Raw genomic sequence first — 16,908 nt, forward strand, 5'->3', positions numbered from 1 at the left:
TGAAAAAATTTAAGTCTTTCAATTGTATGTAAATAACGTAAACTGCCGATGATTAATTAACGAAAATTATCACTGGTTTTTTTTTTTAAAACGACCTAAAGAATGAAATTTGTACGTTAAGCATTTAGTATTATACTATTGTGATTGGCTTAAAATTTACACTTTGTAAAATGTTACAGTTACGACAATGTTGTTGTGAATTTAATCACTCTTCAAATGTTTCTGTTCTATTTGACAGGTAAGACATTCTCACAAAGCCAGCTTCGGTGGTATATTACATATTTCTAGGTGAAGAAATTTTTCACTTTCTCGTAAATTTGAATTCACCTGATTCGTCAAGATTACAATAATTCGTGTCGAAATATTCTGATGTTCTGTTACAGTAAGAATGACTATTACAGTCATGCTTCGGTCACCCCTGAATTCGTACATTTTATTGCGATTGCGGATGAGCAATTGAGCAAACATTGATGGCAAAAGTCTCTCCTTGCCTCTTCCTTCTCTCTCTAGTATCTACTACGTGCAGGCAACGATGCTGTGGCATTAAATGCACTCCCGCATGGTTCCGCGAGTGAATAGTAGGTCACTTCGGTGCGCGAAGCTAGCATGGAAGAGGGGGATATCGGATTACGAATAATTTATAAAAAGCCCAGAGCAAAAAACGCGGCGAACTCTCCGCAGAATTCCACGTAAAATCAAGCTGCAGTCTGCGCGGGAGGCGTGTTAATATACCTATACACGTGGATCAGAATTACGACATTATTAAGCGATGATCTACAGTATAATAAAATTTTTATTCCTTTGATAATAACTTTTATTATCGTATGAGTATAAATATTGTATATAACGATTCCTGTTGTATATTAGCATTATTATATGTTGTATTGTTTATTTCCGGAACGTGTGTTCTAACGCCTGCTAAAATAAAATCTGATACTACAGAGAGTTTTATCGCGTGTGTGTGTCTGTATATGTAATGGTATAATTATTAGACGGAATCGGAATTACACAGTTTTATTTACCGCGGTTGAGAATTTTTGCGGTCGAATATTTCACGAGAGCAATGTACGGTCTGTGATAAACTTTTTTTTTTTTTATCACCAATCTAGTTTCAACAACCAACCTTCCCGAAACTTATTTCTTTTTCCAACACACACGTCGTTGTTCTGCTTGTAAGATGCAAAAGGCATATTTTTGCATTTTTTTGCAGCTATCTCAACCTGTGTATAGATTCAAAAGAAAAAATTCAATTTAGTGTAATTTATACTAGGAGAACAGAAGAGAAAGCTTGCAAATTTTCAAATCGAGTCTCTGACGTGATAGTTGAGTCGTTACTTATAGTAAAATGTTAATACCGTAATTTGAATTTTGAACTTTTGTTACCAATAAGTATATTTCTGCAGTTTTCTTTGGATTCGAGATTTGTCGCCACCTTGAAAGTTCGTACCTGCAACGTATCTGAAACAACCTGGTAATTATTATTGCATAGATACACGTTATTGACGTCGAGTATGTGTATTGAATTAAATTTTGCAGTCCCGCGGGCCTCGGCAGTATTTCGGAAATAAACCGCGATAAAAATACGACGCTAGGCTTTTGCGCGACCGAGCGAAGAGCAGCGGAGGCTGTGACCAATAAATCTCGGGTTGGTAAACTTCTGGGAGTCCGAGAGACCCACGCGTGTAAACGTGGTTGGTGGAAAAATTAAGCGAGTCCGGAGAACGAGATTGTTCAGGTTTTGCGCCCAGCTGCCCTAGCTTACAGGCTCCGTGAAATTCCTGAGAATTTGTTGCCTCCGTAAACAGCGTCGTTCGACGTTGATTACACCCGAAGATCATGCCTGCGGTGTCTCAACTCCTGATCCCCCGTATACAGGCATATTGCCATACTTTCCACCTGCCCTACCTACCGATTTACTTATTTTATTTCTTTGAGAGCTAAACGTGTGCGGTGTGTTTATTAATAATTAACCACGTTATTCGAAAATTTCGTGAGTTCTTTAAGGACGACGACTCAGTCATTGGCGATTATGCGTGACACCGCTTCGAGGAGATATTGCACGAGAAATGCATCCGTTATCCTGTAGCTCGTGTTGTTTTAGCACGTAATCACGGTTGTACGTTGTACATATAGTTTTGTATATTTTTAATAGGCGGTGCGCAACCGAAAAGGCGAAAATACACGGCGTCGTTTCGTTGATTCAGGACGACAGGTTCTCGGAAATTATTCTTTATCGTAAAAATATGGACACCTAGATTTTGGATGGAGGAAAGTGATTTTGAACCGGTGTCTTATCAGAGTTTTCAATACAATTCGGAGAAGCAACAAATTTTAGCCCAATTTCAGACGCTCGGTTGACACTGCTGGATATTCTTGAGCCTTGTAAAATTTAAATTTTCTTGAAAAAATGTAAAAAAAAATTATATAGATGCATTTAAATATTCACGCCTCTCATATCCTCGATACACTTGTAATCGTTGTTATACCTCAGATGAGTGGAAGTTTGAAGTGAAGCACACTTCTACAGTGGATCTTTATACCTTTTTCACCATTTATGTACTGTAGCATGCGTAGAACGCACCGAAATACGTTTTGCTCAAGTTCACCAATTACCAGATGCTACAAACTTTTTTTTAGGTATCGCATTATACGAAACGCCCTACTCTTGTAGGAACAATGGATAAATGATAAATAAACTCGGAATGTAATGTAAAGTTTGAAAGTCTCCTAAGCATGTATTTGTCAGACTTAAAAACTACATCAATACACAATTTTCATTATAACCACTTATTCAATAGTAGCAATAGATATATTGCCGATGAATAAATCAGAAAAAAATGTATGTGTCGTGAGAAACTTTGTCCATATTAGTTGTCGTTCATTGTTGGTCTTTATGTTACAGACGCTGAGGAGAAAAGAACGGGAATATGAGCATGAAATGGAGACGTTGGCGAGAGAGAAAATAGCAGCTCAGCAGAGGCTGGTTGGACTTAAAAAGGAATTGGCTGCCACCTGGGATCACATCGACTTCAATACAATGCTTCCAGAATCAAGTACTAACTTGGATGTCACTGCAACTAAGAATGGTATGTGTAAATGCTCGTAGTGAAATTATAGTGGTAGCAGCAGTTTTAATTTCCTAGATAGTAAAAATCCGTTCTCTGCGTCACACACCAAGGATGGATTGCACCGTTGCTATCCTGACACACGTTGATGCTATAGCAAACGTATATTTGCAGAGCATTTTGTTGGTTCACATAGGCAATGCGCTTTGAAAATATGCAACATATGTATTATGAAAATATGCTAAAGTATCATCAAGTATCACTAATAACATTGATATTGACAAGAATGATAAATAATTTGAAAGTTTTTAACATTCAAGTTGCAGAAAGTATGGACGTGGATGTAACTAGTCTGGCGAGAGGTGGCACCAGGTATAGCAGCACGAGTAGTTTGAGCAGTGCAGCAACGGCGAGTTCTCCACAGAACCTTCAAAGCACTCACTCAAATACAACTGTTCATAATCAAGTCGCAACTGCTGCCGTTGTATCGCAGACTCAGGGTCTAAATCTCGCTCAAAGCTCTAGAGATAGTCCCCCTGCCAGTTCCAGCCCTGGAGCATCTACGCCTAGCATTCCCACCCCAGCTCAGGTGATTGTAATAACATAATACATATCTGTATTGTTGGATACTAGAAATTTGGAAGTTATTGATTTTTTTTTTGTTTTTTTTTTTTTTGCAGTAGGATTCCTTTCGTATCATAACTTTTTTCAATCAGTCAGAGTACTGTTTACATTTCTTGGTATTGTTTAGCCACGAATTTTCCAAAGTTTTTTTCGCACCATATGCCAAGGACGAATTGCATAATTACAATTCTGTAATGAAATGGTGCTAAAGCAACGCAGATTAGCAGAGAATGCGATAACTGTGAATCGTCTGTTCTGGAAATTTGCTACAATCACGTTATGGCATTAGAGTTTTGAAAATGTATGTAATGATTGAAGGCTATGTGTGCAATTAAAACGGTAATTCTAAAATTTCGTATTAAAAATCATGTGGCACTCACTGCACCGACACTGTTGTGATAATGAAACTTCGTTTTGATTTTCAGGAGAAAGTCAATTCTCCCCCTACTATCGTACAGCAGTCGCATCAGCTGCACTTACCGATAAGTGCTCAAATGTTGAACACCAGTCAAGGCCTGGCTACGATTGTTAGTCCAACCCTTCAGCATCTTGGTCCAGGTCTGCGAGTAATTCCTGGTGACACGAGACAACTTTTGGTTACTCATACAACAGGAAACAATGAAACGCGACCCTTAACTCTGGCTGTGCAAAACTCATCTGATCAGTCGCGACCATTGATTGCTGTTCAGTCAAATAATGGAAGCGAACCAAGGCCTGTTGCCTTGGTCGTTCATTCTTCGGCGGCAAATGATAACAGAGTTACATTTGTGCATTCCCATCTGTCCAATAACGACAGGCCTCTGGCAGTTGCTGTTCACTCATCAGCAAACGATGTCAGGCCAGTTACCTTTGTTCATTCTGGAAGTGAGGGCAGACCGCTAGTTCTTGCCACACACTCTCCTGCATTGAACACTACTAGTAAGTTGTTATCAATTTATTAAACCATTCGAGTTCATGCAATCTACACTAAACTATCAGCATATAATAATAATTGTTTAATCTATTAGTAATTAGGCAACGGCTTGTACTAGTTTAATTTTATTTATATGAAAAACGATCAGATCATCTCAGATCATAGATTCGTTATTAATTTGGTTTAATTATTATGATAAATGAGATCAACTCGTAAATGAACATAACTAGTTGCCCTTACAGCATAAGTTGAATTATAAAACGACGGAAAATTTCAGATTTATTAAAAATTGTTGTCCTAATTCTGCAAGTAGTTGATATATTGTATTCAAAGTTTATCCCACGTAATTATATAAGTAGTGAATATTTCATACCTCACTGTTTTACAAATTCGGAAATAAACAAGTTCCTTATTTACATTATGATTTGATTCTCTTGAAACTGAAACAATAGCAAAATTCCATAGTTTTATATTCCTAGTATATGTAGAAATGTATTAATAAATAGTGTGTCACATAAATTTTATGAGTTTAGTTTGTTTACTTGTACAGATTACAATGTGTTTATTTGTCCTATGATATTTGTACTGTGACTTAATAATACAGCTTGAACATTATTCACCGTTACAGGTGGTCAGGCAAGAATAAGAACAGGAGCCCCACAGACGACGCAAGCTATCCATAAGATGGTGGGAGGCGTCACCCTCGTTGGGGGTAATGGTTCAGAACTGACAAGACTCCCAGGCGGTGCAGAATTGAATATTCTACCTGCGAATGGTGTGTTTCGTTCCACCAAGCCTCACCCCCTCACTATACAAGGAGGTGACTGACCATACACTAAAGCACAGTTTCATAAACTCTGGACTACACGCTCTAGTCATTTTGCAAATTGCCTGACCAACACGGTACGGTTTGGACTTGTGGAGAATGTTGATAGACTGATGGAATTGCTAAAATCAAATTTTTCCACTATTACTGAAAACGTTCTTTAGCCCAACTTTTTGTTATGCATTAACTAGTATTGATTTACACTCCGAGGATAGCGAGAGCATACATTTTGGCAAAATACATATTTCAAATTGAATTAACATCTATTAGTCAGAATTACGGGTAGAGCGCATGAGGCCAAAGTCTGTGACTGTGCAATAAAGTAATGCCTCTTGTTCGACAGCCTTTTTCAAGTATAACATATGTTTACGACTACTCCAATGTTATATTTTCCTAACATTAAACGTGGAATTATCTCGTGATATAGATTATTGTCGATTAATATTCTGACACATGATTTTCATTAATATCTTCAATTTTTCTTATTACATCATCAAACAAGTCTGTAAGCAAGTAGTCTAACTGATATATTAGTTGCATAAAAAAAAAAATCGAACAACCTGTATTAGAAATTTCATCGACGACGATGCAAAATATTGTAACTGGAATCCAGACAACACAAATTCCCCTCAGCCTGGCCATATTATTTTCATTTGTCTCCTAGTTTTTACCTCATACTTTCTACGTGGCTTCAATAATGTAGTCAGTGAAATAAAACTAACAATATGACATTTATTATGTTGATCTAGGCCTGACACTGAGTCATGCAGGGGTATCGCTCCAAACAACAACGACCAAACCTGGAACTACCGTAATGCAGAGCACTCCGTCCACAGAGGGTATAGCTCACATGGTTACTCCTTTGGGGAACCAGCATACCCCCTTATCCGGCTTGACGCCTCTCGTGACGCCAGTGACTGTAGTGTCACAGGGAAATCAAGTAACTGCTCATATACTGGCGCCTTCTAATCTTGCCGGTAAAATGATCACAACCCCGATACTGAAGTCAGTTGGTCAGATGCCGCTCGTAAATGCGCAATACCTCAATACGGCCACTTTGGTGAAACCGGTTGTTGTTGTTAGTTCACCGTCAACCACGGCCTCGACTACTGCTTCGAATTCGCTACCTACCTCAACAACACGTTCTAATGTCTGACAGAATAAATTTTTTAATAATATCACGTGAGGCATGGTGAGTGTAAATGCGATTACCTGCGTTTTGTCGTACGAAGTAAAAAAACGGAAATATCAACGAACGTGCACAGGCGTTTTGATTGTGGGGAGGTTTGGCTATCCAGGGCAGAATATTGAGACCTTTTCTCAAATCGTCCTTGCATGGAATCTCTACATTCTCAAGGACAGTATTTATTCGAAATTCTGTACATCTAGCAAGTAAGTGCAAGATATTGGGATTTAAAAGTATAGACGCCGATAACAACTCTGGGATAATGAACACTATTGACATACTTGCTATTTTGGAAGACAGGCATTGGGATATTACTTTCATGGAATAATCTTAGCCTGAAACTTCTACATCCTCAAGTGCTGTATTTATTTAGAATTTATTATTATTATTTTTTCTTCTCATTTCTTCCTAAATTTTTCTGAATCCAAGGAAGCCAACACTGCAAACTTTCGTTCAACCTATTCGAATATTAAAATATATTGACGACTTGATCACCATCTCTTTAAATTGTTATTTATTGAATTAATAGGTGTGCTACTGCTATGTGTAGGATTTGATGTAGCCAAAGATTTTATGTAGGTGGGTTTGAGGAATTGTATTGCAAATCATGCAATCTTCTAGTTCGTACGTAACCAGGGCTTTCTACTTGTGAGTATACCGAAATCAGCATAATAATTACATAATATAAATATACAATATCACATAAATATAAAATTAAAAATTCTCACTTTGGCTAGAGATATAGGATTGCATGAACATGCTTGGAAACATGTCTTTCCTGTAGTACATACAAACCAGGGATTCATAATTTATTGTTACATGCAGGGGTTGAAATTACTCTTGATCAAAATAAAGGAAACAAGCAAGGTTTGTTAAAACTAAGACTATCATTGCAATTGCTATAATTCATTTTTTTCTTGTGGGGTATATAGAGCTGATGTTTGAAACGTAAATTATATGGAGATGTACAGCACAGAGTTCAAACGCTTGAATGATAATGAAGACATACCATGACGTAGCAATGTAAATATGTACTTGAGAAAGACTATTAATATCTATATTCTAAATTATAGTCAAAGTTCAAAGCTGATATCAAGTAAATAAATGTGTCAATGATTTTTTCTCTTCATATTTTTGTTGATATTGTCCTTTTTCATGTATAGGGCTATTAAAATGTAAAATTATAGATCAATTCTCCAGACCTTCAACTCTTAACGGTTAAACACTTGTCTAGAGGGAAAAAATATTTCATTTACTCGACTGGTAAATAAATAAATATATCCTCAAATCGACATGGTCCAAAAAGTAGGCAGATTAATGAAAAGACCTCGAGGTTTCAATCTCTGTTTATACTTGGCAGATCTCTCTGTTATCAAAGTAAAGCATGCTCGGTATTTTATTAACCTACGTAAAATCTTTGTTATGGTGAGAGAGAATCTGAATGTCTGATGGCTCATTGGTTATTCTATGACGAATCAGTGATATGGAGATATATAGTTGGAACATTTTGTAGTTACTAAATAAAATACTCTTAATAAGATGTATGCAGAACAATTCACACAGCTCAGCATCAGAATGTTTATTGGATTTGAGAGCATTATTTGCGCGTCAGAAGTAAGTGAATAAATCTTGAGAAAATAAATGTAATGGATATTACATAAAATTCGCCCTATTCTCCTTAAAAAAATGTATTTCTTGAAAAATATGCGTTAATCTGCATATATCCCACTTGGTATGTTCTTTTACTCACCATCAAAAAAATTGAGGATTGCGACTGTTAATTAGTTTCTTTCCAATGAACTTTGAAATGTGGTTTGGCTCGTGAAGCGGAACTGGCTTGAACTGCTTGAATAAAAGAACATGCCTCGAACTTAAAAATTGTTCGTTATTTCTGTAATAATGTTTTTTTTTCTCTTCACCGCACTATTGCATGAACACCCAGAGTCAGTAACAGTTGTTAACTTAATTTGCGATTGCTATCATACCTGTACTTGGCGTAATTTATTTTTTTTTGCAATACAACTGTGCTCATCACATTATCTGTTTGACTTGGCTTATGGCTACATCTATCATGTCAGTATTTGGAGCATGATCAGATTTGAATTTTCTATATTGTATAGAGATTTTCCGAAAGTATGGCCAATTTTTAAAAAGAATATTAACAATTATCGTGATTGCAAAGCATCCGAGGGTGTCTCTTCATTTGGAAAAGAAAATGTTAATATGATTTGATTGTTAGTAAAATATCATCTGCTGCTGCAATGTTTTTGAATATTTTGTAACACATTTTGGCTCCGCTGATTTCATCGAGAATAGAATGAGCCTATACTACATATGAAAAATTACGTGGTTGATAACTGAATGTTTGACAATGGAAAGATGACCATTATCCATTGGTCAATTTGTATAATTTGACGAAATTCAAAATTCGGACACGTTTACGTTCGTATCATCAGGTGTTACGTCGATTCTTTGGAAAAAAAAGCTGGGTTGAATAACAACTTGATTCGTCAAAAGTGTTTCTGAATATTATATCATATATAATAATGCAGAAACGTATGTAATGACCTGACTTTAGAAACTAATCGAGTTAATCACTTTCATAAAGTGTTGTAAACGGACTTTGCAATATAATTTTTTGAGGCAATAGCTGTGCTTATCACCGTAAGCGACCTCAAGGAATAGAAGACCCACACAAGAACAAAAGCTTCTGATTGGAAGTTTGACCAATCAGATTTGTTTGTTCCTTTTAACAATAAAACCGTAGGAGGTCGTTCCATGTGTTGAATGCAGCTAATACATTAAACACGCCAGCCGCTTGATCAAGATATTTTGTCACATTTTTATATCAATTCATGCCTTGTGCATTATTTTTCTTATTTACTAACAAATACGAAATCCAACATACCACGTTTGGTAAATCGAATGGCTTCTGTGTATACATATCTATGCTTAGTTTTCCTTCGTCTTTAAATTAAACTAATTTCTTATATTCTCATTTCTTGACAAGTTCAATTTTACGTAATGCTTTTTATATATACCATATATGGACTGATTTTGGCACGTTTTGAACGAAAAGGTTGTTATATTCTCGGCATGTGTGATTGTTGGCAGTTTTGCCACTGTCTACTTTCGTATACTAGTATTAAACATGCGTATTGTACCTTTTTCTTTTTCTGTTTTTCCTTTTTATTAAATTATTTTTTATTATTGTAAATCCACAGTGTGATTTTATATCTTCCAGTAAAGTCAACTTACTGGCAATTGTACAACCTTGTCATACTGGCATTTAAAATAATCGGTGCCGCAACATGGCTATTCGTAGTTCACCTTCACGCATATCTCATATGTACAGGGTGCCTATGATAATTAAAGACGATTTAGAGTTTGTATGGTTTACCAAATTCTCACTTGTACATTTATATAGACTGTGGATAGTAAATGTCATCATTGTCTTTTACAAAGTTCTTAGTGGTTTATTTTTTTCTTAGTCGTCAAATCATTTCACATACATAATATTGTGCATAAATGTCCGGTTTTCTTTCGAAACGAAATGCTGTTTATCAATTTAGTAAAAACCCAAATGGCAAATAGCCTATTCTCGTTTGCTATCATTTTTTATACAGCATATGTATACGTACATATGAAATCATTGTTCATCTTATGCTAATATGTATGTAAAATTAATTGCTTTTACTGTGCTCATGTTTGCTGCAAGCGAGAATACGCAGTAAGGCAAGTGTACTAGTTATTGACACCCTTAGACGCAATTATTGACCCTTTTATTTCACAAAATTATTAATTTACAGCACAAATTGTGAATTTCTCAATGACTAAAACCAATTGCTAGAGGGTTGGACACTACAAATTTATTTTCTTGTAATTTTAGAACTAAGGATCAACCAGATACAACCAAAAATGGTCAATAATTGGGACAGGGTCAATAACTGGTACACTTACCTTACATAATTATCTAAGATCTCAGTTTTGACAGCAATCGTATGTCAAAGAAAGTCGCAAACTGATAATATCAGAACTAAATCAACATCATTATAAGCTATTATTGTTACATGCAATTAATGTTAAATTGCCTAATCATTGAAATAGGTTTAAAGACAAAGTGGTACACTGTAATAACAGATGAACTTTTTTAAAAAGTGGTAAAAACAAACAAATACAGGAAAGAAAATGAATCTTCTAAATATGCAAGGCAACCGAGATTTAATAGTGGGTTGGGTATGGGTTGAACGAGAAGGAAGGGAGAGTGTACACGAACAATGTGATATAAGTAATTAATAAAATTAATTAACAAACGTAATAATTAAGGGAAATAAAAATTATTTCCGTTGTAGGCATCCGCCGTTAATTATATTATCCAACTAACATCTCAAAAATAAAAATAAATTGAAAACAAAACGAAAAAAAAAATACAACAAAAAACATAATTACCATAATTGTACATAGTATACAAAACAAATGAATCACGAAATATAATTATATTGAATACAACACGAACGCCCAATTTTTACTCCACTGGACGTATATATTCCAGCGCTGTATATCCCATGCAATGAAGTTCATAAAACATACTTTGAATGGCAAGCGTATCGGGATAAATGAAACATAACAACAAATGAAACATAGAACTTGTCGAAGTGTGTTTTATTAACTCGGTCGTCCTGTATGTGTCAATTGTACATAGTAAAAAGAAAGTTTCTGATGAAGAAGGGAAAAGAATGATGCAATCCATATTGAACAAAATGGGTTACACTTCTCTTTTTGTCTTTTTCTTTCACTTTCACCAGCTGGAAAAACATTATCTGTATTTGCTCATACACTGGACAGTACAAGTTAACTGACGTCCAAATCTTGCAAGTTGCACTGTTTTTTTTTCTTTTTTTTTTTTTATGCAAAACTCGCTTGACAAAGCATAATCAAAATTATAGCCTTGATTGATTATTTATATACTGACGAGTAAGTATATTCAGATACAGTGTGAGGAGGAGGGTGTTTACTATGTATGAATAAATTCCGCTTCAACGTAATTAACTCAATACAAATTGTAACGGTGGAAAATTACAAATTTTTCAGAGGTAATCAATGATCTATAAATTACGCGAACGATGTTAAATTATTACACTCACGTGTGTACTTCGCAATATAAAATTTCGACTGAGAATTATTTGCTTATCTGTACGTAGACAGATATGAGAACTGTAGCACATGTAATGTTTGAGAATTGTCAGTGTAAAAGAACTACCTGTAGCGAGAGACAACAAAACTAATCTAGATAATTCTAAAGTATTACGGTATCGTCAGTACAATGAAGTGATAAATTCTAAAGTGAACAAATTGCATTTTCATCAATCAATGCAATCAAGTTTCCAGATATGTAGTCATATAAGTTTATTTCTGTCTAGAAACGACTCTCATGTAAACGATCGTTATAGGTATATATGTTATGAAATTTGTAACAAATTTTATGGTATATTGATTACAAATCTCTTGTAATTATTACTATTATACATATGCTGTTGTCATCTGATCGTGACTAATAATCATCTCACCACCAACTTTATATGATATGAAATATTTTTTCATCAATTATTCAGTTCCACAAAATAGGATTCGCCGGGTGTTACATTTACCTATATACATAACTCTGAACAATTCCTAATTCTGTAGTGCAGAGTTGTTACCATAAGAAACAGTAGTTGGCTTGAATATGCCTGTCATCCTTTTGATCGGAAATAAATAATAATACGTGTCTTATAATATTCTAAGTGTTACTTATGATAGGAATTAGATAGTCAGAATGTAAGGTATGTATGGTTAGTGGAACAGAGACATAAGATTTAAAGTTATTTGAAGTAACTGTGTATCTAGATTACTCGTAAATTGGTCTTCTGCTGTGTTTCGTTATATTTTTGCGATACGTATAAGTTAGAGAGAAGATGAATAAATAAATAACTACATAAATCTATTTGTGTATAGTATAAGCTGAAACAAATCTCTCCAAGTCTTATGTCCAGGTTCAAAAGTACGTTGACATATGTAGGTAGTCGGGGTGGTGTTGCTGATATTACATGCAGCTAGCGTATCATGATTTTCGAAATGTTTATACCAAAAGAATTTCATCAGCTAGAATCATATTATATTACTGTAATTTTTAATAAGTAAGAATTATTCACAATTTCTTGTACCACGATAATATAGTTTAAAGTTATTGTCAGCTACGATGTAACAGTCTGGTATCATCTCTTTGTCGCTTTTCTTGGAAAATAGCATATTTAAGGGGGTATAATGCATTGAAAGCGCATATTTTTGTACTATCTCCGTATCTAAAATGAATTTCATAGTAACGTAGTTTTACCAGAGCATTTTCTTATCTTTCTTGAGTAGTACCAAAAACTAAGTTTCTTTATTCCTACCTGTGTTGAAAAACAATGTCCGCCTCTCATCGCCTTTGCATTGAATATCCTCTTTAAATTTGATAGATTTGAATTCTCGAGAAGGTTTACACCTTATGTCGACTGATTTTACTCTTAATATTTTTCTCATTCATTTTAAAAACACTTTTATACTCTCATCATATTATACGTTATGAATGAATTCTTTTGAGACACACGAGTCTTTCAAAAATATTCCCTCTTACAATGTACATGCCTTTACTGATTAACCGCAAGTTGCTTTGAAGAATGTAAAAATCTCATTTATTGATTATTTACACCATTTCATCATAATTAATTGCAAGTTATTCACAAATTTAGCAAATTAAATTACTGATCCAGAGTTCTAGCTTGTTGTTTTCGTTGCACAAATTCATAGTTGAACTGTTCCTTGTTATGGATTAGGAATAATATACCCTATATCCATCCAAGTAACTTTATGTACACAATAAAAAATCAAGAAGTTACCATATTTTTTTACATTACATGAAATTGGTCAAAAACGTAGCGAGACTAAACGGACTGAATTTTGGATATTAAATTTCATTCTATTATGAATTGAAGTTACGACTGAATGGTCTGTAGGTAGTGGATTGGGAAAACTGAGAAGTTATTTGTTCTCCTGTATATTAACTCTGTAAATTTCTGTATATAAACACCTTGATAATATTGGTAAGTTTAATGAATGTCTATGTGTTATAATTAATGATGGCAAGTGAGGTTACGATTCTATGTAAATAAAATAAGTCGAGTCTTACTTGCTGTAATAAAATCAATTAAAAAAAAAAAGAAAAAATGAAGTGAATAAGTCATTGATGCATCAACATCGCTTTTCTCCGTCATATTACCAAGTAAAAATATCGCTTCATGCATTAATTTTTGCAGGCATAGCATTTGTCAGTTTGCTTTAATTTTTTATTAAAAATATTCATATTATTCGAGAATCATTTCTTATTATACTTTTATTTTAAATTCTGAACTGTGGAAACACAATGAAGTAATACAATTAATATCTACAGCTAAAGGTATTTCCTTAAATTGGTAATAGAGCTTAATTTAGTTTTCTGATTTTTAAGATGTTGAGAATATGTATAATGTGTACCATAAGATTTACAGGTAATAACGATAATGTTAGAAACGTACGTAATTTTTTCTTCTTTTAAACTGCTTTGAAATAAGAACATATTCTTTCAGAGATTCCTTGGACTACGCAATGAGAAATGGAGTCGTATATCGAACGATACATGTACTATTTTCAATTGGGCTACGATATGCAGTCATAATTATGAAAGTATTTATTGCATATCTATATGTCAAATACACTTTTAATTTGAATAATATAGAAACTGAAAGCCTGATTGAGTCATGTTACGTTCAAAATACTTGACATAAACATAACATTTTGTTTGATATGAATGAAACAAATATAGAATCATCGTGTCATTGGATAATTATATGATGAGTATTAATAAGTTTCACGATGAATGTTATTAATACAATAACAATATTGTTATTTCGAAGATAAGCTTTTTACGACTATGATAGATTCATTGACCCCAAACACCCAGGGTTTCTATTCATTGGTGTGAAATCAACGGAAGACCCAGTGCCCCTAGACCTCAAAACTTTATTCATGGTCGGAATTTGAAACTCTCTGTTACATTCCGATAGTGACGTAACATACTGTCTACCAGAATGCGATGACAGGCTGAAGTTATTTGAGTTGGTACTCAGTGGGGTAGAAAAAGTGACCTTTGAATCATTTGGCTGGTATCTGTAAAGAAATTTTGAATGAGTAATTTTCTAAAATATGTTACCTCAGTATTTCAGAGCAGAATTTCATCTCTTCTGAAATGAAGGAATGATTGGATTTGGAACTGGTATTGTACTTTCAATGTCACATGAAATACCTTTTTTTATAAGGGTATTGATTCAATGTAGACGCACCGCTACTTTGACTTTGGTTACTCAGAATGTTACTGTATGGGCTGTTCTGGCTGTTTTGAAGGGCCAACTTTAGTTGGATATTTTCATGTTCTAATCTGCGTATCTTTTTTGTTTCGTCTTTAAGCTTCACGATTTTCATCTCCATACTTGCGCATATTTGCTTCACACATGTGTATTTCTTTTCCTGAAAATTCAACAGTGTGAACTCTAGTTAAACTGTGATGCCGAGGAAATGTGAGAAAACGTAAATAGTTTCTGAAAGCTTGCTTTGAGTTTCTGCACGCCCCGTTTTTGTCAAGTAAGTTACACTCCTGAAATTATAACTTCTAATATTTATGTTCCAAAATAATTTACCTGTTATAAGAGTGCTTCAAATATTACATAATTCTGTACTGAGTGTTATTGCTTTTGAGGCGTACAAAATTATACATGACGTTTTCACATGAGAATAATATATTGAAACGAAGTAACACATACGATTTCATAGTATCTTTTTGCCACAATGCGATTTTGCTCCTCTTGGAAAGTAGCGATATTTACTATCTGCTGTAGGGTATCTCTTAAGGATGAAAAGTATGAAGCGATATGACTTTCCAATGGTTCTTGCAGGCGTATCGTGGCCACACCGATTGCATTGCATATGACGCATTGTTTTTCTGCTGCATTTTGACGTAATGAGATGTGTTTATGAATGGGAAGAATATAATGGAAACAGAATATTGTCATTATTGAACTGCTTCATAATTATTGGATGCTGCGCATAAAATTTTATTCAGGCTTCATCTATAAGATGAACAGATGGAGTGGAAATTGATTCAACATTTTTTTTTGGGATCCAGCCTTTACGGTGACTTGAAATTATACCTTCTAAGCGAAACGAATGTATTATACGACTCATCTTTGCTAGTGTAAGTACTCAGCGGTAAATGAAACTGAATTCATTTACAATGATATTGCGGAATGGAAAAAATATTCAAAGTGTTCAGATGATGAAGAATAATAGCTGCAAAAATATTAGTGATTTGCCAAGAAAAGACTTTTGTCATTTCAAATATCGAACAATTGGAGTAGTTCTCTTGTATTGCAACAGATAACAATTGAAATTAATATATTCTTAGTTCGCATTGCAGATTTTTTGTGTGATTAATCTTTGCAACTTAGATCTTGATTTCTCCCAATTTAATTATAATTATTCATCTAATACCTTATTATTGTATATCTTATACCTTGGCCGATACATTTTTGGCAATAGACATGTCCACATTTAGTCAGAGTGAAAGGTTCCTTCGCAACTTCAGCTCTGGTGTAGCAGTTGTTACAACGAATCCACCTCATGGCTTGGAATTTAATGATCTGCTATTGTATGTATGCTCTATAAGTAAGTTTCACAAGAAAATGTTATTAAACAATGAGTCTCACTGATTGTGAGAGTGCGACAAAATCCTACGACTATTTTTTATCTGAATATCACTGAATTCCGTTGGACAAGTTTTTGTAGTAAGGTGTTTGGTTTCGAAGTGTTTCCACTTGAAAATTTGGCCGTTCTTCGTTTTTGCTGTTATGTGAGTGAATGAATATTTAGGCCGGTAGGCAATCTTCTTCGGATTAATGCACCTTACAAGTGATCTTCTTTACATTTAGCATGTAAGTTGTGCGATTTCCGGTCCCGAAATACTTCACAAGCGAACTAACGGTGCGACTGTGCCTAAGGCGGTCAAATTCGTGATGAGAATAGTTAACAATCGGCAATTTTCATGACAAAACGGTTCCTCAACGTACAATTCAAAATCGAACAGCCGCGAATGTAGCTCTGAATTCCTATTGGTCGGTCGTCCTGGATGTTGATGGGCTGCTTCGTGCCACGCCTCAGCAACCCCCTGCCCCGCCCGTCACGCGGT

At 34.6% G+C, this 16,908-nt stretch overlaps 2 protein-coding genes across 3 annotated transcripts in view; one reads left to right on the forward strand and one right to left on the reverse strand.

Moving 5' to 3' along the window:
• LOC107223162 (mucin-5AC) overlaps positions 1–12,594 on the forward strand; it is a 92,804-nt gene extending 80,210 nt beyond the window's left edge. Inside the window, exons 8-12 of the mRNA XM_015662767.2 lie at positions 2,903–3,086; positions 3,386–3,654; positions 4,115–4,607; positions 5,231–5,377; positions 6,178–12,594. Of these exons, the coding sequence (XP_015518253.2) occupies positions 2,903–3,086; positions 3,386–3,654; positions 4,115–4,607; positions 5,231–5,377; positions 6,178–6,584 (1,500 nt within the window). The 3' untranslated portion in view covers positions 6,585–12,594. The remainder of the gene's footprint in view (positions 1–2,902; positions 3,087–3,385; positions 3,655–4,114; positions 4,608–5,230; positions 5,378–6,177) is intronic.
• A 356-nt stretch (positions 12,595–12,950) lies between these two features.
• On the reverse strand, positions 12,951–16,780 carry LOC124293668 (RING finger protein narya). Of its 2 annotated transcripts, XM_046735548.1 has the most exons (5): positions 16,625–16,780; positions 16,237–16,382; positions 15,488–15,669; positions 14,974–15,194; positions 12,951–14,837 (listed from the first exon to the last, which is right to left on the reverse strand). In XM_046735548.1, the coding sequence occupies exons 2-5, from the start codon at positions 16,343–16,345 to the stop codon at positions 14,600–14,602; spliced, it is 750 nt and encodes a 249-aa protein (XP_046591504.1). In that variant the 5' UTR covers positions 16,346–16,382; positions 16,625–16,780; the 3' UTR covers positions 12,951–14,599. The 2 variants fall into 2 exon arrangements, with proteins under 2 accessions (XP_046591504.1, XP_046591505.1); XM_046735549.1 differs by lacking the exon at positions 15,488–15,669 and having other exon boundaries at positions 16,237–16,780.
• Between the last annotated feature and the right edge of the window lie 128 nt (positions 16,781–16,908).

The sequence above is a fragment of the Neodiprion lecontei genome, chromosome 3 (assembly GCF_021901455.1).
Source record: "Neodiprion lecontei isolate iyNeoLeco1 chromosome 3, iyNeoLeco1.1, whole genome shotgun sequence".
In the NCBI taxonomy this organism is placed as follows: Eukaryota; Metazoa; Arthropoda; class Insecta; order Hymenoptera; family Diprionidae; genus Neodiprion; species Neodiprion lecontei.

Excerpts from the sequence above, each read along its gene's own strand:
- LOC124293668 (XM_046735548.1), bottom strand. The coding sequence starts at position 16,345 with ATGAGGTGGATTCGTTGTAACAACTGCTACACCAGAGCTGAAGTTGCG. Across the intron at positions 15,670-16,236 it reads CCAAAAATGTATCGGCCAAG|CAGAAAAACAATGCGTCATA; the intron begins GTATAAGATATA and ends GTCAAAATGCAG. Across the intron at positions 14,838-14,973 it reads CAATACCCTTATAAAAAAAG|ATACCAGCCAAATGATTCAA; the intron begins GTATTTCATGTG and ends ATTTCTTTACAG.